General features: G+C 40.8%; 1 protein-coding gene and 1 non-coding gene across 2 annotated transcripts in view; one reads left to right on the forward strand and one right to left on the reverse strand.

The window, feature by feature from the left end:
• Positions 1-5,422: 5,422 nt before the first annotated feature.
• The window catches only part of Scrg1 (stimulator of chondrogenesis 1), a 28,272-nt gene continuing 10,944 nt past the window's right edge, over positions 5,423-22,750 (reverse strand). Inside the window, exons 2-3 of the mRNA NM_033499.1 lie at positions 8,500-8,752; positions 5,423-5,636 (exon numbers count right to left, since the gene is read on the reverse strand). Of these exons, the coding sequence (NP_277034.1) occupies positions 5,582-5,636; positions 8,500-8,741 (297 nt within the window). The 5' untranslated portion in view covers positions 8,742-8,752 and the 3' untranslated portion in view covers positions 5,423-5,581. The remainder of the gene's footprint in view (positions 5,637-8,499; positions 8,753-22,750) is intronic.
• On the forward strand, positions 8,167-8,238 carry Trnae-uuc9 (transfer RNA glutamic acid (anticodon UUC) 9). Its single transcript has one exon. It is a non-coding gene; the product is annotated as a tRNA-Glu (tRNA).

Here is a 22,750-nt window from a genome sequence, read left to right on the forward strand (position 1 = left end):
AGTGAACTAGATTGTTGGGGGGAGGGTGGCAATGGGGGGAGGATGGGGAGGGGACACCCATAAAGAAGGGGAGGGAGAGGGATTAGGGGGATGTTTGCCCGGAAACTGGGAAAGGGAATAACACTTGAAATGTATATAAGAAATACTCAAGTTAATAAAAAAAAAAGTCCTTAGAACACTGATGAGCGGAAGTCATGGTTCCAGGCATTGTGAAAAGCTTACTGTAGTGTCCCAGAGACTTCTGAGACAAGGTGGGGTCTTTTGTTTGTTTGTTTTCTTAGCTGTGTCAAAACAACATGTACCCACTTTATACCCGGTAGCATGCCTTTAATTAGGAAAAAAAGTACAGGCCAGGTATGGTGGCACACACTTTTAATCCCAGCCCTCAGGAGGCAGGGGCAGCCTGGACTACATAGTGAATTCTAGGACAGCCAGAGCTATATAGTAGCTAGGATTTTGCTAGCATTTGTTTGCTTGCACTTTCTGGTCTTTTTCTTTTCTTTCTTACTCTTCCCTCATGCAATATATCCTCACTACAGTTTCCCCTCCCTTCACTTCTCCCAGTCCAGCCCCCACCTCCCCTCTCTCCCAGATCCACTCCTCCTCCATTTCCTTCAGGAAAAGAGCAGGCCTACCAGGGATATGAACGAATGCAGCATATAAGATATAATAAGACATGGACACAGACCCTTCTATCAGGACTGAGTGAGACAACCCATTAGGGGGAAAAGGATCCAAAGACCAGGCAAAGGGGACAGGGTCCCTCTACTATATAGCTCTGGCTGTCCTAGAATTCACTATGTAGTCCAGGCTGCCTCTGCTTCCCGAGGGCTAGGATTAAAAGTGTGTGCCATGACACCTGGCCTGTACTTTTTCCCTAATTTAAAGCCATGCTAGGGGTATGAAGTGGTATCTTATTGGGGCTTTGATTTATATAATTTTTTTTCATTTTTTTAAAGATTTATTTATTCATTTATTATATATGAGTACACTGTAGCTGTCTTCAGACACACCAGAAGAGGGCATCGGATCTCTTTACAGATGGTTGTGAGCCACCATGTGGTTGCTAGGAATTGAACTCAGGACCTCTGGAAGAGCAATCGGGTGCTCTTAACTGCTGAGCCATCTCTCCAGCCCCTGATTTATATAATTTTTAAAATTTAATTTTATTTAAGGGCATATGTGTGCATCTCCCTGTCTGTCTGTGAGTCCACATGTATGTAGGTGACTTCAAGGGCCAGAAGAGGCATTGGGACCCCTGGAACTGGAGTGACAGGCATCATGAGCCAGTGTGTGGGTGGGGTTCTGGGAGTTGAATCCGAGATCTCTGTAAGCTCAGCAAGTGCTCTTAATCACGAAACCACAGTTGTAGCCCTTGATTTATATATACTTATCAATGATATTAAATATTTTATAGGCTTATAGATAATTTAATTATCTTTGTAGAAAAAGAAAAAGTTATGTTTTTTTTTCCTTTTTTGGTTTTTGTTTTTTAAACTCAGCTGTTCTTTTCATTAGTCTCAGGAGTTCTCTATTCTGGGTAATTAACCTTTGTTAGAGATTTCCAAAGGTTCACTCATCCACATTTTTTAGTGTTCTTCAGTGCACTAAAGTTTTACATCTTCAGTTGGCCTACTGTAAGTAGTTTTCCTTTTGTGGCTCTACTTTTGGCCTGAAGTCTGGAATCCATTGCTAATCCAGCCTGGTAAGCATTAATGCTGTCTTTATGGCTAAGCGGTTGTCAAAAGCATCATTCTGAGAAGATACCATTTCCTCACTGAATGATCTTAGTTCCCTTGTGGAAAATCACTTAGTCAAGAAGATTCAAGTTTATTTCTGGACTTTCGACTCTTTTCAAGACTTCTTTGTTCTTACTCTCATCGTTCTTGGGCTCTTGAAACCCCATATGAGTGTGAAAAGATGTCTTTTCCCGATGGGGTAGCATAGGATATCCCTCTGTTCTAAGATTTCCACCTCAGTCATGTTAGACACACTAACCCAAGCAGTAGAGTCTCTCCATGTGCCTAGGTCTTCTCGAGTTTATTTTTATAGAATTTTATTGTTTCCATCGTCTTTAGCGTCTTTGGTTAAACTTGTTGGTAGGTGTTTCATTCTTGTCATGTTATTATGAATTAAATTGTTTTCTTAATTTTCTGTCTTGTTCATTAGTGGCGTAGAAATAACTGATTTTGTGTGTTGACAATACTACAACTGCGCTGAGTTCGTTAGCTTTACGTGTGTACATGGGATATATAGATACACACACACACACACACACACACACACACACCACACGTTTCAGGGTAAGGGAAAATAAAGGCAGTTAATATTTCCCTTTCCATTTTGGATGCTATTTATTTATTTATTTATTTATTTATTTATTTATTTTTGCCAGGTTGTAATGGCTGGGACTTTCTCTTTTAGATTGACCATCACTGGTGAAGCACATTTTTGTTTTATTTTGTTTTCTCTTCTTCGAAAGCGATAATCAAAAGAAATCACACCTATTAGCAGTTACAGCAGTTAAAATTTAAAAGTGACCTGTGAATGCTGCTATGTGCCTGTCTTAGTCAGGGTTCTCTAGAGTCACAGAACTTATGGACTGTCTCTATATATTGAGGAAATTTATTGTACTGACTTACAGTCTGTAGTCCAACTAATCCAACAGTGGTCAGCTGTGAATGGGAAGCCCAAGAATCTAGCAGTTGCTCAGTCCCACAAGGTTAGTTGTTTAAACCGGTCTTCCGTAATACTAGGTTCCAAGTCATGTGCTGTCAAATAAGTGCAAGTGGTTGAAGAAGAGTAAATCTTCCTTCTTTGTCCTAGGCTGACCTTGGTCTCAGAGAACTGCTTGCCTCAGTCTTCTGGAATTAAAGGTGTGGACTACCTTGCCTAGGCCTAAGATTTCCATGGCCACTATGCCTGAGATCTCCATGTCAAGATCCAGGTCAGAAACCTGTCTTCCAGCCTCAAGATCTGGATCACAGGTGAGCCCTCCATTTCTGGATTGTAGTTCATTCCAGAGGTAGTCAAGTCAACAACCAAGAATAACCATCACACTGCCCTTCCTCCTGAGTTGGTTGTCTATGTTGCTTGCAATCCTCCAGTAATCCTTAGGATCCATTCTTGTTCTAGCAAAGCATACCCTGAAGGAGCCCCTCAACACTGCAAGGAAAAGAATCCTTTCAGGAAGAGATGAACTATTCAAGTGTGATGGTCACCGTTGAATTCTACAACTTGGAGCCAAGAACAAAAAAGACACAGAAAGTCAAAGACAGATCAAGAAAGTGTTAGATGCTGGTGAGCTTTCTGAAATGTACAATCTCATGTCCTATCATGAAGAAACTTGCCTTTCTAAAAAGGAAATAGATTAAACGGGCTCACAGTGTTTTCACATCAGGTTTTGCTTGCAGCAAGGAAATGCTTATTTAAAGGACCTGTTGTTTCACATCTGCTTTCACACCGATGTGTTGCTCACATAGACCATGGATTATTAACTCATCTGTTAGAGAAAATACAAATTAAAACAGATTACTGATGATTTTACTTTATTTAGCTCTCTGGTGGATAGTCCAGGAAGAAGGTAAAACTTCCCTTGTTGAGTCTACTTTAAAAAAATTATATATTTTATATGTATCGGTATCTTACCTGCATGTGTGTTTGTGTGAGGCTGTCAAATTTTGGAGTTATTATTGTGAGCTGCCTCATGGGTGCTGGAGGATCAGTCAGTGCTCTTAACCACTGAGCCATCTCTTAAGCTCTGTTGAATCTACTTTACCAGTCCGTTCAGCAAAGAAAACCCAATTAAATCACGTGCTTTTTAGATAACTGATTTATTAATTTTCTTTACAATTGATTTTCTCCATCTTTTTAATGATGTCATGGTATTTACATGTTCTGACAGGTATTACATAAAGACTCTTAAGAGGATTAATCAGAATTATGATTACCCCAAAATTGTTTGGCTCAGTCCAGTAGTAACCCTGCTTTCTGGCTGGGGCTTCAGAAACAGGATGTTTGAGGTTGTATGTCAATGAATAGTGTTACTGTTTTTGTCTCAAGATAGTATCTCATCGCTGAGTTTAAGATACAGTGTGTCTCTCTCTTGTGGGACTCCCAACAGTGGGAATGGGGGCTGTCCATGACTCTTTTGTCTGCTTTGGGGTCCCTTTTTCTCCTACTGGGTTGACATATCCAGTCTTACTATAAGGGGAGGTACCTAATCTTATTATAACTTGATTTGCCATGTTTAGTTGATATCATACACCCTATAAAGCTTACCCTTTTCTGAGATGAAACAGGAGGTGTGGATGGGGAGGTGGAAGGGAGGGACTAGGAGGAGAAGAGGGGGAGGAAACTGTGGTCAGGATGTAATATATGAGAGAATTTAAAAAAGAGATATGGTGTGTCTCAAACTTTCCCACACAATCCTTCGGACAGTGACCTCTATTTCTCTATGGTAGGCTTCATGTTTATAAATAACTTCATTATGATGGCAGCTTTGTTAGAATGTGTTCTGAGAAGGCATGTCTATCTTATTCATTGCTAGTGCCCCAAGAATCTTAATAATGGTTAGCGCCTAACCAGCATGTAATATGTTTTTATTTTAAAATATAAGCTATGACCCAAAGTTGTTTCCTCATAATTAGAAAATGTCTTCTTTTTCTTTCTTTGATAAGGTCTCATGTAGCCCAAACCAAGTTTAAAACTTACTATGTAGCTGATGATGTCCTTTAATTTCTGATCATTTTACCTACCCCTACCCAGATTGAAGGCACAGGCCATTATACCCAGTTTATGTAGTGCTGGGGTTTGAACCCAGGGTTGTGCATGCCAGTCAGGCATTTATCAGCTGAGTTACATTCCCCAGTCAGGCATTTATCAACTGAGTTACATCCCCCAGTCCCGTCTGTGTCCCCAGCCCTTAAAAGACTTTTTTATTCTAAGAAAATTGATGCTTCAGGCATATGTATTGTGGTCTTAGGGATACAACTTTGTGTTTGAATGGTGTTCAAATTCTGTTCTGAGTTGTATATCTTAAAAACTCAAGTTGGAGAAATGGAACGAAGAATATTACCTTTAAGGTTTTTTTTTTTTCAAAACAGCAAAATTAAAATGTGCTTAAAGATGTGTCACCTATAATAATACCTAAGGGTGGGTTCTTTTCTTTCTTAATAGAAAATGTGTAGCATCCCTTCCAAAAAGGCCAAGTTATTACCTGGTTCTCTATTCAATTTGCCTGGTCAAAAGTGACAACCGACAACTGAAGTTTTCTGTCTGTGAATCAGGATTGTGACTTTCCATTAGGGGTCGGGACTCTGACTGAATGTAGTGAGCTCCTAACTAGAACTCTAGCCAAACAGGTTTAGCAGTCCTAACAGTGTCCACAGAGACCAATGAAATGGAAACAACGTTTATTACCATTTTAGCCCAAGTTTACTCTATCAAGTAAGATGTCATAGAATCTATGCTGGATTGGATACACTGGACGGAAGTCAGAAATGTTACTGATGGAGTTTTGTGGGAAATTAGGGACCGTGTAGAACTTCAGGACGGCGTTCTCCAGAATACAGGCAGATCCTCAGTGACTGTTGCAGGGAATCACAAAGGAGATCTTTGGTCCAAAAAAGACATCTCTGAAAGAAAAAACAGCAGTTAAACTCAGCAGAAAATTTAAGGTATATGTTATTCTTTTCTGGGTTAAAAATGGGCAGTGGTTCGAGTTTCAGAGTAGACCATTCATTGTAGGCTAATAAAATATAAAAGATGAGTAAAAGACTTCCACAGGAGGCACAAAAGACCACAAAAAGTGACTTGAGTTTCCTTTCACCATCTTACCATTGATGTTATGCTATTATTTGTCTGTAAATAAAAGGAAAAATGAGGTTATTTCAAAACCTATACTAAACAGTTCAGTTCTTTGATGTGGAAATGGGTCATGAAGTTTAAATTTGGGGTTAAAAGTCAGATCACTAGATATTTCTTAGAAAACCATTAAAGAACTATCCTGATTGTATGCAAATAAACATGTTTTAAAAGCCAGTCTTTGGGGGGGGAGTAGGAAAGATGGCATAAGGTAATATGAAACACATATGGAATAGTATAAATTTTATGTGGTTCTGACTTACTAGAAACATAGTTTGCAAAGTGATTCTGTTCCTATTGGAAAAAAAACCCCTCAAAGTTAAGGAGAATTTTTTTTAATGTTTAACCTTCTGTTTAAACGTTAACAGTAATAATCACAAAGTTATATCAGAAAATAAATATAAGCTCACAGCAGTATGTTGGTTTAACAATCCAATAATGAAAAAAAAGCCATTCTAATAATGGTTGTCATTTAATTACTAACTAGTATAGAAAACTGATTCATGGGATAAATTAACATGTGTCCTTGCATCACCAAGTACAGCTCTTCTGAAGCATCCTCATGTTTGAGAATCACCTGCAAGCCTTGTTGAACACTGATGGGAAGGCCAGCCCTGCGCAGCTCCTGACTCAGTCTGCGCTGCGGTCCAAGGACAAGGATGTATTGAACAGGCAGTGCTCTGGAAAGCTCACTTGGGGAACTATTTGGGTCTGGACCTGGTTTTTGTCTCCACAATAGCATTAGCTGGTTCTGTGAGGTATCGCTGGTCACACCCGTCTGCCTTCCCTGGGAGGAGCTTCCTTAATGTCTGCCTTTTCTACCCTGCATGTTTCTTAGAAGGATGGAAATAGGACATCAGCTGTTGAAAGCAATTTGAACCAGAATTGAATGTCCAAGATCACAGTATTTGAAACAGTCCTTGATCAAATTAAAATAATCTTAAAATCAAACTAAAAGTATTGATTTAATTCCCAATGTTTTTATATATAACATATACCAAATTTCCAAAACGTAAATTGCTTTGAACAAAATTATTTCATTTCTTTTTTTTTTTTTTTTGGTTCTTTTTTTTTTCGGAGCTGGGGACCGAACCCAGGGCCTTGCGCTTCCTAGGTAAGCGCTCTACCACTGAGCTAAATCCCCAGCCCCAATCATTTCTAATTAACTTATATATAGAACTAGAAAAATCCTCCCAAAACCCTTACTAACATTTTCTGTCCCAATGACTTACTTGATGCTGTCCACTAACTTGTTTAATTTAAAATAAGGTTTATTGCTTTTTCAAATTATTTACAATATCAACTTTGAGGCTCACTTGTATTACCAATCAGTTCTTGTTGTTAGTAGGAACTGAACATAAAATTCAGTGGTTGATGCAGTATTTTGCACCATTTTATTTAGGCTAAGTTTTCCTTGCGTTTTGACAGTCTCACTATGTAACCCAGGTCAGCCTTCAACTCAGATCTTCTCACCTATACAACTCTACCACAGTCATTCAACAAGAATGGTATACAACTAGGACGGGCCTGAAAGCAAATGGGATTGGAGTTTATTTAAGAGTGATTAGTTTCAGCAAACCTAGTTCTGAAGCTGTTCTAAGCCAGGTCCAGTACCTCATGCTGTGAACCTAGCACTTAGGAGGATCGCCCTGAGTGTTCACCTTCTCAAGGTCAGTCTAGTATACACAAGTTCCAGACAGCTTACGCTATAGTTGAGATCTAGTCTGAGAAAACCCCAGAGCTAAAAAACAAAAAAAAAACTAAAAAAACAAAAAACAAAACCAACCAACAAAACAGACAAAAGAACTTAGCAGAACAAAGCAAGCAAAACAAAAACAAAAAACAAAAAACAAACCAAAAGACAAAATAAACAAAAAACCACAAAACAAGCAAAACCAAAACCAATCAAAAACAAAACAAAAAAACCCATAGTACTGAACCATGAGTCTATTGAGTGGATAATATTTATTAATACCTATAAAAAACTTATTATCACTGGTACATAATAAACCTTCATTGAATGTTACATTTATGCAACACTCAAAAACCAAAATCATGTGTTTTGGGGTTGTTGTTATAATCGTGATAAAATAATTGGAGCAATCTTATAAATAAATAGGAATAATGTTAAAATATTTTAAAGTTGGACATATTGTACTACATGCATTTGTGTAGATTTCCATATTTTAAATTTCTGTATAGAGAAAAATCACAGAGAAATTTATCTTTGTATTATTGCTGGAAGATGAAGATGCCTATGTAAGACAGCAAGAGATGATATTTTAAGAGGTTTTATGTGTGTCCCTGGTGGTCTAGTGGCTAGGATTCGGCACTTTCATTGCCGTGGCCTGGGTTTGATTCCTGGTCAGGGAACGTGCTTCTAGTGTTCTTTTTTATGGGCTGGAGAGATGGCTCAGTGGGTAAGAGCAGTGACTGCTCTTCTTAGAGGTCCTGAGTTCAATTCCCAGCAACCACATGGTGGCTCACAACCATCTGTAATGGGATCTGATGCCCTCTTCTGGTGTGTCTGAAGACAGGTACAGTGCATTCATATAAAAAAAAATCTTAAAAAAAAAAAAGAAGTTTTACTACAAATATATCATAGCAGTACATTCCGAAGTGCCTTTCCCTTACTTGGGGCAGCAGAGCAATTCGCTGAAATTGCAGTAGCAGATCATCTCACATCCCTTCCCCTCCCAGAAATGATGCTGCACATTTTCATCGATCAGCTTCAGGTCGGCTCTGCCCTCCGGAAGGTTGTGACAGTTACGATCTTTTAGCAACTTTCTGTAACAGGAGAGGCGACTTGAAGGCATGGCTTGTGTTCCCAACAGCAAAGTTAGCCCGAGGATGACAAGGACCACACATTTCATCATGGCTCTTGTTCCTGATAAAGAATAACAAACAAAATAGGTCAGCATTTGTTTTTTAAAAGATAGGATTCATCTGAACATAAACTTTTGCATGTGGTGTAAACTTGGATGCAAAAGGAGTTAACCTTTTCCAGGTTCTTTTTGTTTTTCACAGTGTACCTTTCTAACCTTTTACACTGTTTTTGTTTTGTTTTGTTTTTTAAAGAAAAAACACTTGAAATACTTGTCTAAAAAAATTCTGAATATAGCAATGCAGCACTCTGCATTATTAAATTGTAGTTTTGAAAGATGATACTATTGGGGGAAATCATATAAAAGATATTATAGGATTTTATTTACATTATTTTATAGTCTTAAATAAACCTGTAATTGTTTCAAAAAAATTCAAGTGTCTGAACACCCTTTAAACACATATTGAGTGCCAGGGATGGGGCTCAGTTGATAAAGACACCAGCCAAACTAGGCTGAGAACCCGAGGTCGATTTCTGGAAGCCATGAAGGTGCAGGTGTCAGCATGCTTCTGTGGTCCTAACACTCTTTGGATGAGATGGCGGGAGGAGACAGGCAATTGGCTCAAAAGCTCACAGGCTGGAACAATGTCAATGAGGTGGATGGTGAGAGAACTAACCTCTCACAGAAGACCTCTGACCCACTGACGTCTCTATAGGTGCCATGGCATGCATGTGCCTGTCCTGTCCTCACAATCATGTGCACATGCTCATGCTCATGCTCATATGCACGCGCGCGCGCGCACACACACACACACACACACACACACACACACACACACACACACATATTAAATGGGAAGTGCTAAGGAAGAGGAAACTAAGGATGAGAATCTACATTTAATAAGGTACCCAAATTCGCACATTTCTTATGTGTACTCACTCAAGAACAACTGCTTTAAAGGTAATATAAACTCGTAAAGCTTTGTAGAACAGCTAGCATCGCCAAACACAATAAACTTGACCTTTCAGGATAACCAGATAACCATAACATTGTCAAAGACAATGACACCACCCTGACAGAGACAAAAACACTGATTTATGATGATATTTACTGAAGCGGTATTTATTTCTAGTTTCTTTGGAAACTCAGTTGTGTCACATGTGTGATGTTTTTCTGGAAGCTGTCTTGGGAGAGGATGTTTTGTTGAGAGGTCATGTGACACTTTGTGGGAGCTGATGCTTGAGAGGGCGTGGAGAGAGTACAAATGGAACCCCATAAACAGAGAGAGGATGCTCATGCTTGCAGCATCCTTCCTGGTCTTCATGGGTGTTCACGTCATAGATAGAAACATGCCAGAGAACTTCTCATAGTATTCCTGCTGTTTCCATTGACTTGTGCCAACTGGAGGAGCCTTGATGTTTCTACTGGATAGAGGGAGCTACTGCTAGTGATTTGTGTTTGGTGTTTGCTATTCGATTGGACTGCTGGTAATAATCACTCCAAAGAACTACTTCTAAACCACTTCTAGGTCCACAAGCCCCTTTTCCTATTAACCTTCTTTCTCCCCAATCTCTAGTCAGTAGGTTAAAAGGGAGGTTGAAGCATTCAAGAACCCTAAATAAAGTAGGTTTAGAAAAATCTAAACCTAACAGTTCACAGACAATGTTATATATATATATATATATATATATGTATGTATGTATATATATATATGTATATATATTCCAATTATTTTCAAATATTCCAGGATTAATTTTTGGACTCATTTTTGTTACAAACTTTCTATTAGACTTTCAAAAAAAATTCCCAAATAAAGTATCTGCTACTGAAAATGGAGGCTAGAATTATCTCTTAATCACGTAGCATGGCCATGACCACCTATGAAAGATAACTTCTGCTAAGTGAGCAAACTTCTGCTGACATAGTTTTAACATTTTACTCTTTGTAAAATAGTTTTCCAAAACTTCTATCCACTAGTCTTTGGGGGGTCATACCAGACAACTATAACTCCTACAGAGATAATTCTTTAATGGTGGTTACACAAGACTGAATGAGTCGTCATGCATCTAAACAATCTCTCTAGCTTTTGTATTAGACCTGGGGGAAGTGGAGCTTTTTGCAGTAAAGGAAGAAAAGCAACATAGTGTGGAATTCAGAGTCAGAATCCATACGTAGTATATGCACTTTGCTAACATGCCAATATATCTTTCTATCATAGTGCAATACAGGGTACTCTCTTGGTACTTCTCTTTGCACTTTAAGAATATTTGTTTTTAATTAACATACAGAGATAACATACAGAGAAATAGGTTTCAAATTGGCATTCTCATACACATGTGCCTTGGGCCCTCCTCCTCTCACCCCTCCCCCATGTACACCCCCTCCCCCATACTCTTACTTCCAAGTCCTCCTTTCTGCTTTCATATCCATTTTTTCTATTACCTTCTTCTTTCCCCTTCTCCCTTCCTTATGACTTTCCCCCCCTCTTCCATTCCTCTTCTGATCTCACATCTACAATCATTTACACACACACACACACACACACACACACACACACACACACACACAAAAGCAGACATGCGTCTGTCTTTCTTACTCTTACACTTTGAACGTTAACAGTGTTGCTGAGAGGAAATGAGAGTATTGACAGATGCCATGCAGGTAGAGCTGCCATGGGCAAGTGAGCTTCCTGGAGACGGTCTACCATCTTGCTCTGCAGGGATGAGGTGTCCTGGTAAGTCTCGGTCCCAGAGACTTTGTCCCAGGATTGCTTCTTGCGACTGACGTTCTGTTTTCTGTTTGTCATCACCATGCTCTTCATTTATGTGGCGTGGTGTGAGTGGACACCAGGAGACCCTCACTGCCTACAGCCTCGATTGATAACTTCCTGGTGATAGCCCACTCTGTTGGGCAAGTTTCCTGCAGATCAAGATGAAGATGAACTTCCATGAATTAATGCTGTTTAGATGAATTAATGACTTTATAGAATTCCAGATTTGATTCAAATAATTTGAATAATTTGATTCAAGAAAGTTTAAGGAGAAAAAAAATAATGTGTCTTCTGAGGCTCTGCTCCATCTACCAAATGTGTATATATGTATATACATATGTCTGTCTGTCTCTCTCCATATCTATTTATCTATCTATATATCTATATCTGTCTTTATGTATGTACATACATATATACGTAGGACTATGTGTACATATTTAGGTATGCATATGCAATTGATGAGACAGGTGGTCAGGCCTGTCTGAGTATTTGTGTGTGTGTGAGTGAGTGAATGAGTGTGTGTGTGTGTGTGTGTGTGTGTGTGTTTTGTGTGTTTGTGTGTGTGTATGCATGGCTTTCTCTTTATCCTTTTTGTTTTCTTTCTCTCTGGCTCATGAAGGCTCAGTTAAGGAGTAAAAAGCCCACATAACTTTTCTTTCAGCAGGAATCAATTGACAGAAGCCAGCAGATTTTGGCCTCAGGAGAGGAAAAGAGAGTTCATTGCCAGAAGTTATTATCTACTGGCCTCCAGAACAGAAGAGTTAAACTGCCAGAAGCCATGGGGCAGGGTGCAGAACAGTAAGAGAAAATTAAAAGCCAGAGGTCCTCAAGCTGTGTCCCATCTCAGTACCTAACCCTGTTGGGGGCTGGACCCTAGCAAAGTTGAGCTTCCCAATCACTAGATACAGCTTATGAAGAACTCATCTTAGGTAAGATGTGAAATTTTGAGTAAAGACTGATTTTTTTTAAAGTTTAGAGCATAAAAATATTCCATCATATTCCTGAAAGTTCCAGGTTTTATTTTATATTTGAATCTGAGTTAGTCATCTTTGACCTGGCTTGTAATTTTTAAAATTGTACACACCTAATTTTTTTCTACAAACATTACTAAACGTATAAATTCTCTGATTTGTTAGAGCAAAACATTAGTTCTACAGTGTATCACTATCTAGCATATACATACCGCATGTATAAGTATATTAAATGTTCAGATGGACTTTTTGCAGATCCTAGATTACCCAGTGCTGGCATGGCATGTTTGTGCATCACGCCTGCAGTGTTCAGATGGCTAAACTTTAATGCTACAAAGGGCTCCCATTGTCATTTATGTCCTATGAGCCCCTCTTTAATACCCATGAGATACAGTTTAAAAAAATAAAACCAAGTAACCCCTGACACTGTTTTTATCAAGAAGGCTGGAGCTACCCCGTTGTGAATCTTTATCATGCAGCAGGAAAAACCACAGCCAACATTCTCTAAGGAAGTATTTTTGTCGAGCAAAACAGGCTCCACCCACTGGGTAAAGATTTTTTTATGGCTTTTTTGAAGTGAAATTGACATGCAATAAACTGCAGCTACTTCAAACATGGAGTTTGTTAAGCATGTGGTTTTCCCATGACGTCATCACTGCAATCAAGACATTAATCACAATCGCATCTAACTTTCCCCACAGCCTTTACTTGTCCATCTGTCCTTGTTGCCTATCTCATCCAGCAACCATCGATCTGCTTTCTGATATTCATGTTCTATATTCGTATTCTAGAATAGGATAGCTGACATTACACAACCCTTTGTATAGGCTATTTCGATACAGTAGTCTTGAGATGTGCATGCTTTATTGCTAAGTATCCCATTGTATATACTATAAATTGTATATCTATCTTTTTACCTGTTAATAAACATCTGAGTCATTTTTAATTTGGGACAATTAGAATAAAGGTACTGAGAATACATCTATGCAAGTCTTTGTAATATCAGAGCATTTATTACTCTTGGGCAAATATGTACATGTGGAACAGCTACCTGGGCTGGACGAAGAAGTCAGAGGTCAATCTCAGGGTCATTTATCAGGAGCCATCCAGCTTGGTTCTAGTTTTTAAATTTATTTTACTTTAGGTATGTCTTGCCTGTATTCCTGTATGGGCACCACGTGCATGTAGGTGGATGCAAGGGAATAGTGTTTACAGATGGTTGTGAGCCACCAAGTGGATGCTGGGAATTGAACCCAGCTCCTCTGTAAGAGCAGCACGTGACCTTAGCTGCTAAGCCAGCTCTCCAGCCCCGACCTTGGTTCCTGAAACTGGATCTTCATTGGGTCCAGGTCTCGGGTCTCACCAATGGGCGAGGCTTGCTGCCCAGTGAACTTCCACAGGCCTCCAGTCTCCACATCCCTGGTGGTAAGAGTGTAAGCATGTGCTGCCAGTATGACTTCTTGCCCATGTGGGCTCTAGGTTCAAACTTAGGTCATCATGTTTATATGGTAAGTGCTTTACCAGCAGAGCTACTGCTCCGGCCCCAGTGTGTTTTAACTTTTAAAGAGACTATCAAACCGTTTTTTACAAAGTGGTTATGTGGTTTTCAGTTCCCACTAGCAGTGTGGTTTGTACACGGTCTCCAACTCCTGATTTGGTCACTTTTTACATCTTAGGTATTTTGATGCTTATATAAGATATCTTTAAAGGATATATAATGATACTTTGTTAGTATATACTGCCATTTCTCACTCACTTTTCTTATGTGATCTTTAGTGAAGAATATGTTCAGTGTCACCAAGCCTGAGAATCTGAGTTCACTTCCGGGGACCTGCCTAGTGGGAGGAGAGAACTGACTCTTACAACTTGTGCTCTGACTGCCCCACCTCAAAATAAGTAAAAAAAACAAAAACAAAAACAAACAAACAAACAAAACCGTAATTACCTCTGTTGCTCATCTAAAAATTAATTGGAATAATATAATAATATAATAGAATAATAGAATAGAATAAAAATAATGTGGCTGGGTGTGGCTTTGCGTGCTTGTAATTCTGGGAAGCTACGGCAGATGGACTATACACTATGGCTAGCTTGTGCGTGCTACATAGCAAGTTCTAGGCCAAGCAAGCAAGACAACAACAACAAAACTAGTGAAATCCTGACTTTAAAAAAGTATGCTAATTGCTGGGCAGTGGTGGTGCAGGCCTTTAATCTCTGAGTTTGAGGCCAGCCTGGTCTAACAGAGTGAGTTCCAGGACAGCCAGGGCTACACAGAGAAAGCCTGTCTCAAAAAATAAAAAAAACAAAGCATAAAAGTATGGTAAGACATTTTATATAATGTTTCATTCCTTGATTTTTTTATGCAAAGTATAGTTATCAAAAAAGAAGAGAAAGAGAGGAGGAGGAAGAGGAAGAAGGAAGAATGAGGAGGAGAAGACAACTGGGTTTTTACTGCTGTGGTTTGTTTGGCAATGTGATGTAGACCAGAGTCACAAGGTGGGGAGCCTCAGTTAAAGAAAATTCCCAGTGGCCTGTGTGGAGTGTTCTTGATTATCAATTGGCTGTTGATTGACATGGAGAGCCCAACTCATTGTGGGCAGTACTTCCTCCCTACAGAAGGTCCTGAGCGGTATGAGAGACAGCTGAGAGTGAGGCTAGTGAGCCAATGAACAGCCTTCCTCTGGGGTTCTGCTTTAGTTCCTGCCTGTAGGCTTCTGTCTTTTGTGCCCTGACTTCTCTCAGTGATGAGCTGTCACCTGGAAGTGTGAGATGAAGTGGCCTTTCCTGGCTGAGTTGCTTCCCGTGATGGCCTTTATCACAGCCTCAGAAAACAAACTAAGACTTTGTCAAATTTTGAGGATTCTACATATATTGCCACATTGCCCATCTATTGCATATATTGGGATATGAGTTTTTACCACATCTGTTTGCTTGCGTCTATGGCTTACCACTTCGCCTTAGTAAAGGTTTCCAAAGAAGAAAAATTCTCAAAATTGGTAAAGTGTGATTTCTGCCTTTGTTTCCTTTTTCAATAGACCATATTTCTGTATATCCAAGAAAGCATTGCCTTTCCAAAGTAAGCGAAAGTTTTCTCCTATGTTTTCTCAAGTTTTATAGTTCTAGGTTTCACGTTGCTTCCCCAGTCCATTTAGTTACTTATATCCAATGCATTAGGTTCATCCAAGTTCCGAATGTAGCTGTCTAATAATTTCTGTGCTGTTTATTTAAAGGGTTACTTTTTCTTTATTGAATCTCCTTTGCCATTGTCAAATGTACTGACATTTCTTAGTACAAAGTCAGAGCCAAAACTCCAGCAGGGACCACAGGGATGCCTCAGAAGGCTGCTGCTTCGTGGCCAGGTCGCAGACACACAGTCACCTTACTATAGGTGTGGCCTCTTTCCAAGCTGTCCCTTCTTTTCCATTCATCAACTTGTATGTTTTATTCCAAACTAAAGTTGTACTTCCTGTCACCTTGTAATTTTCTCTGAATCAGGGAGAGTTACCCTACAGCTTTGTTCTTTGATAAAGGATTTTCTGGTTTTCTTTTGGGTTTTTTTGTTGTTGTTTTGCTTTTGACAAGTCTAAGTCTTTTGTATTTGTGCATGAATCTTCTTGCCAATTTCTGTAGGAAAACCCTGGTGGGATTTTTGTTGAAATTGCATTGGTCCTTATAATACTGGACCTTATGAATATATTTCCATCCTTTTATGTTTATTTGTTTATTGCTTTCTATTTCTTTTCTCTTTCTTGCCTCAAGTTTATTTGTAAAAACAGCATAGGACCCTGGTCATCTGCACATAGTGTGTAGGTGGGTGTGTCACAGCAGTCTGTCTGTCTTCACACTGGCAGAAACCTTTTCTATGGCACTTTCACAGGGGCCTGGGCACCTTTGGGAGCCTGGGCTGGAGCTGAAGCCTGGGCCTTAGCTGGAGCTGTGGCCTCTGCCTTGGTTTGAACCTTGGGCTTTGGACCACAGAGCCTACAACCCTTGGCCATGTGGCTTCCAATTCTCTTCCCAAGCTTGAGGGGAGCCATGAAAGTTAGATGGCTGAATTTGAGGCTGGTGCCTTTTGGCATCTTGGACTTGATGGCCTGAGGCTTCACAAGGGCCTTGATGGCCTCCGAGTGCACTCACTGCCTTTGCATTGTTGGCCTGCATCTTCTTCAGGCCTTTCTTTTGGTGCTTCTTTTTTCTTTTTTCTTTTTTCTTTTTTTCCAGAGCTGGGGACCGAACCCAGGGCCTTCCGGTTGCTAGGCAAGCGCTCTACCACTGAGCTAAATCCCCAACCCCTGGTGCTTCTTGACAAAGTGTATGTTCCTCAGGAACTTGGGTCAACCCCCGAAGAGATTCTTATCTTTGTGATTGGGGTTTCTTAATGCCATTTCTGTGCTATTTGCAGGACTACATGGTAACCTGAGACTCCCACAGTCATTTCAAATACCCATTTTTTACCTTATTATGTTAAGAATATTTAACATAAAACTCTATCCTCAAAGAAAATTCTTAAAGATTTATTTGTGTGTGTGAGTGTATGAGAGAGAGAGAGAGAGAGAGTGTGTGTGTGTGTGTGTGTGTGTGTGTGTGTCCCTGCGTGCGTGCACACGCGCACAGATGTCTGTGGAAACCAGAATATTGTGCTGTGTCCTCTGAAACTGTAGTTGCAGGATGTTGTATGCTGCCTACGTGGGTACTAGGATATGAACTCAGGTCCTCTGCAAGAACATCATGCAACATCTGCTAAGAACATGCTTAGCAACTGAGTTAAATCTCCATCCCTGGGATGACTATTTTAAATTCTCTGTCAAGTAAATCATATATTTCTCTTTCATTATGGTCAATTTCTAGACTTTTTTATCTTATTCGTTGGTTTGGATTCTGTTTCCCTATTTTTTTTCCATTTTTGTTGATATGTGTGTATATGTGTATATTGATAGATCTGCACATTAGAGATTTAAACAAACAAAAGAACTCCCATCACCTTTCCCAGTTTTGATGAATCAGCTTTGTACAGGGAAAGAGTTTCCCCTGTAGGCTCTCCACCTTTATGCTAGTCCCAAACAGCTGTCCTTGCTCTAAGCTATCTGCGGGTTTCTAGAATATGCCTATCAGTGCTAAGATGGGAGCCAATCAGTAGCTCTCCGGGAAGATAGAATGTTGATAGTGTGGCCCAACCCTCCCTGTCTCCAAGGAAAAACTTGGAGCTGGATCTCTTCGCCGACCTGTTCTGTACTCAGCTGAATTGCAGTGAAGCAGTTTTAAGTTCGATATTTTCTTTGTAGTTTTGTATAGTATATGCTTGGCCCTGTCACCGCTCAAAGACAAGCAAAACCAAAGCTGGTCCATTTGACGGCACTGAGAACAGATGTGAGGTTATAGACGCGGTCTGACTCCGCCTGTCTTCTCCTGAGAGCTCCTAGGTTTTCTTCTTGTTCTGTGACTTGAGGAAGGAGCTGTGATAAGTGACTCCATGTTGTTTTATTTTGTGTAGCTCCTCGGGAATTAGTACACACTTGCCCTATTAACATTCTGAACAAGAAAGACAGAAGCCAGTTCCTGTGGTAGGGCCAGGAAAAGTTAGGATGCTAGCTGCATGATCCAATTCCTTCCTTTACTCTTCCGGGAAATACTGAGTTGGGGTTCCCTTCTCATTGCATAGCACTCTGTGCCAGAAGTAGAGATTATAGTGAGTGAGACTGTGGCTCCACCTTTTGGACCTGTTTTTGTGTAGTGGTGCACTCGCCCGAAGTATAAGAGTCTCTCTAATGACTGGGGTGGCTCACAAAGACGAAATGAATCTAGGAGTTGCTGTAGACTTGGTGTGTCTACAAGGAAGGAAGAACACAGAGACCTCTCATGTTGCTGCCAACACTGTCATATGTGTTTCTATGATTCTAAGGTCTTGCCTTTTTAAGTATGTATTTAGACATTTTCATGTGTATGTGCACCACAATATATATTTTCCTTACTCAGTTATATCTTATTAATTTAATCAATGAGAAAATTATATATTTACTCATGTAATCATTTCAACTTCTAATTCTTTCCATTTCTCAGGAGACCCATAGTTCTATCTAACAGTAGCATTTGGCTGTATGAAGGCCACTCTTTAATCTTCCAGTAGATCAACTTTGCTTCTGGTTAATCCTTTCAATTTTTGTGTATCTGAAAATGTTTCTATTTTACACTTGGGTTTGAAAGATATATTTACTGATTGTAGTTTAATTCATTGACAGATACTTTTCTCAACTTTTTTTTTCTACTTTTCTTTCTGCCTACTAATCCTGGTGCTTTCATCAGTCTAGTTTCATTTCAGTTGATCAATTGTTCTGTTGTGAGTTAGAGTTTCTTGCTTCTTGGATAGTGAACTTTGAACCCGAAGCCTCATAGGCGCTGGCCCTGAGATCTATTTCACTCTTTTAGAGCTTACCTTAAGTTTTGTTAGGTGGTTCCGGAGCAATGCTCAGTCCTGGAATAATTATTCTCCACTGAGATCAAATCCTCCCAAGTATTTAACCCAATGCCTGATGAAATATTAATTTTTCAACATTGCTGTGACTATTCCTAACCTATTTGAGTAGCCAGGGTTTCTATTTCATAATCCTCTTGGATTTTTCTCCTATGGCCTTGGATAGTTTTCTCATGTGGACACACTAATCAGTTTCCTGACCAATATTTGGCACAGGCTCTCTGAAGGGTTTTCTCTCTCTGAGTACCTGTCTGTGTCTGGTGTTCTGGAGTTCAGTCTCTAGCCACCACAAATAGTCCCCCCGACTCTTAGTTCTGGGCTCTGAGTTTTCTTTCCCTGAGCTGCAGCCTAGGGTCTGTCTTAAGGAAGTAGTAGGGGGGCAACACTAGGGCTCTCCTCTTGTTTCAGGGGTCAGCATCCTTCCTGACTGAACATCCATTATATCTACAAAGGCTTCCCTCACACTTTTCCCTCTTTTTAAAAAGTGTTTTTTGTGGAGCAGGTAAGTCTGGTTTCTGTTACTCTGCATTGAGCAGCAACAAAACTCTTTGGTGTCCCCACTGTGTGGACCATCTTTGGAGAGATGTGACCTGACACCCTGTCTTACAGATTCTAAGTATCAGCTGTGCTCCTCCTTGGCAATTTCAATACTTAGGCTAAATTACCAAAGTTCTCTTTGTCTCTTACCCTTCCTTAACTGAGCTGTGGTCCCTCTGATTCCTGGCACTTGCCTAAGACTAGTGGCAATTGGATGGATCCCAAAATATAACTAGCTACCATCATAGTCTACACACTGAACCACACAGGATGCACTTTTCACTCTGGAATAATCCTTCTCTTTTCTTTGTTCTAGATAAAATGAAGCTTCTAAAATATAACCTGGGATTGTTTTCTTCAAGACCTGACCTTCATATCTTTGTCAGGTGTGCTAGACTCCCAGATGAAGAACAAGCTAGCAAGGGTGTTCACAGGAAGTACAGCCAACACTGAGAAAATGAGGAAGTCAGGGGTGCACTAGTGTTGGACTTAATATAGTTCCTGAACAATTGTGTCAGAGGAAAAAAGGGGGAAACAAAGCTAGTTCATCATGCTTAACTTAACATATAATTTTAGTGATTCCTTCATAGCAAGGACTGTTGGAAGAACTATGAATATGAGATGAATTTGAGAAAATGAAAATAATACAGGCGACTTTACCAGTAGTACCTCCACTTCTTGAATATTGATAGTAATAAGGCATAACTTAGTTGAATCCACAGTTCTTGTAGTGCAAACTAAACATGAAAACATGGAGCTGTGAGGGTGGTCTTTACAAATGGTAGCAAGCTTCTGAGAAGATGAATTCTGGGCTGGTAAGATGGCTCAATGGGTAGGGGCACCTGCTGTCAAGGTGGATGACCTGAGTTCTATTTCCAGGATCCAAATATGGTACAAGGAAAGAATTGACTCCTACATGTTATTCTCTGATGTTCATGTGGAACACACACACGCGCACACACACACACACACACACACACACGCACAAATGTGAAGAGGTATAAGGGAAGATATTAATCTGATATTTGTCTTTAGTAAAAACCTTATTAGAAATGAACATGAAAGAATAGAGAGGTAAGCAATTTACACACTCTCTCTCTTTCTCTCTCTCTCTCTCTCTCTCTCTCTCTCTCTCTCACACACACACACACTCTACACATGTGCATACACACACACAAACGTGCATGTACATTCACATGCTTGCACACTCATATGATTACAAGAGATTGCCCTACTGCCTGATGGCTCAACAGGTATAAGAAGTAGAAGGAAGGTCTCAGGTTTGCCCTAAGAAGTTCGTTCAGTCTTTTAGAGTACATGAAAGCTGGGCCTGGGAAGATAGCTTAGCAGGTCAGAGCACTTACTACAGCCACAAGCATGAAAACCTGAGTCCAAATCCCCAGTACCCATGTAAAAAACCAAGCATAACTGCACACTCGTAACTGCAGAGCTATTGTGGCAAGGGCGTAGGTGGAGGGAACAGGATGTGAAGACAGGAGGATTGCTGGGGCCCTGGTGGCTGCTGGCCCAAAACACTCTAGGTTTAGTGGAAGATACCTTCTTCTTCTTGTTCTTCTTGTTCTTCTTGTTCTTCTTGTTCTTCTTGTTCTTCTTGTTCTTCTTGTTCTTCTTGTTCTTCTTGTTCTTCTTGTTCTTCTTGTTCTTCTCCTTCTCCTCCTCCTCCTTCCTCTTCCTCTCCTCCTCCTTCTCCTTCCTCTTCCTCTTCCTCTCTTTCTCCTTCTCCTTCTTCTTCTTCCTCCTCCCCCTCCTCCTCCCCCTCCTCCTCCTCACCCTCCTCCTCCTCTACTTCCTCCTCCTCCCATCTCCCTTCTCCCTCAGATTCACCCCCCCTTTCAACCTCACCTTAGTAAAGAATAAACTTCCTACGACATAACAAGCTACAATAAGTCCAGGCACGTATCATCACACCAAGGGTGCACAAGGCAACATAGTAGTGAAATGGGTCCCAAAAGTAGGCAAAAGAGTCAGGTACAGCCCCTGATCACTGTTAGGATTCCCACAACAACACCAAACTGCTTATCTGTAACAGATGCTTAGAGAACCCAGGTTAGACCCCTACTGACTCCCTGATCTCTGCAAGTTCCCATGAGTCCCAGTCAGTGGATTTTGTGGGTGGTGATCTCATGGTGCAGAGACCTTGTCATAAGAGAGTAATAAGGAGGCAAATCTTCCTGGTTGCTGCCGCCGCGGAGAGCTCGTAGGCAGCACCCCACGAGCGAACTTGAGCCTCGGGACCACAGGTAAGACCAACTTTTCTGCTGCAAGAGACCTGCCTGGTGAACTCAGGACACACGGAGGCAAAATTCCTCTAGGACCGGGCACTTCCTGTGTTTACCGGGAGTCCCAAACCCACGGATCCCGGCCCGAAGCAGCTCTCTGCTCCCAAACCCCGTGGGAGAAAGACCTCACCGCCTGGACAGGTGGGCATTCCTGAGACTGCAGAGCAGAAGAGACTACCAACACTGCCCACCCCTGCCCACATCCCTGGCCCAAGAGGAAACTGCATACGGCCTCTGGGTTCCCATAGAGGAGGGGCCAGGAGCGGCAGGTCCGCTGCGCCTGAGACACCGCCATAACCTGAAGGGACAGACCGGATAAACAGTTCTCTGCACCCAAATCCCGTGGGAGGGAGAGCTAAACCTTCAGAGAGGCAGACACGCCTGGGAAACCAGAAGAGACTACACTCTGCCCACATTACTGATTCCAAAGGAAAACACCAAACGCCATCTGGAACCCTGGTGCACGGAAGCTCCCGGAAAGGGCGGCTCAGATCTTCCTGGTTGCTGCCGCCGCGAAGAGCTCATAAGCAACACCCCACGAGCAAACCTGAGCCTCGGGACCACAGGTAAGACCAATTTTTCTGCTGCAAGTGACCTGCCTGGTGAACTCAAGACACAGGCCCACAGGAACAGCTGAAGACCTGTAGAGAGGAAAAACTACATGCCCGAAAGCAGAACACTCTGTCCCCATAACTGGCTGAAAGAAAACAGGAAAACAGGTCTACAGCACTCCTGACACACAGGCTTATAGGACAGTCTACCCACTGTCAGAAATAGCAGAACAAAGTAACACTAGAGATAATCTGATGGCGAGAGGCAAGCACAGGAACCCAAGCAACAGAAACCAAGACTACATGGCATCATTGGAGCCTAATTCTCCCACCAAAACAAACACGGAATATCCAAACACACCAGAAAAGCAAGATCTAGTTTCAAAATCATATTTGATCATGATGCTGGAGGACTTCAAGAAAGACGTGAAGAACTCCGTTAGAGAAACACAGGAAAACATT

Source organism: Rattus norvegicus, chromosome 16 (assembly GCF_036323735.1).
Source record: "Rattus norvegicus strain BN/NHsdMcwi chromosome 16, GRCr8, whole genome shotgun sequence".
In the NCBI taxonomy this organism is placed as follows: Eukaryota; Metazoa; Chordata; class Mammalia; order Rodentia; family Muridae; genus Rattus; species Rattus norvegicus.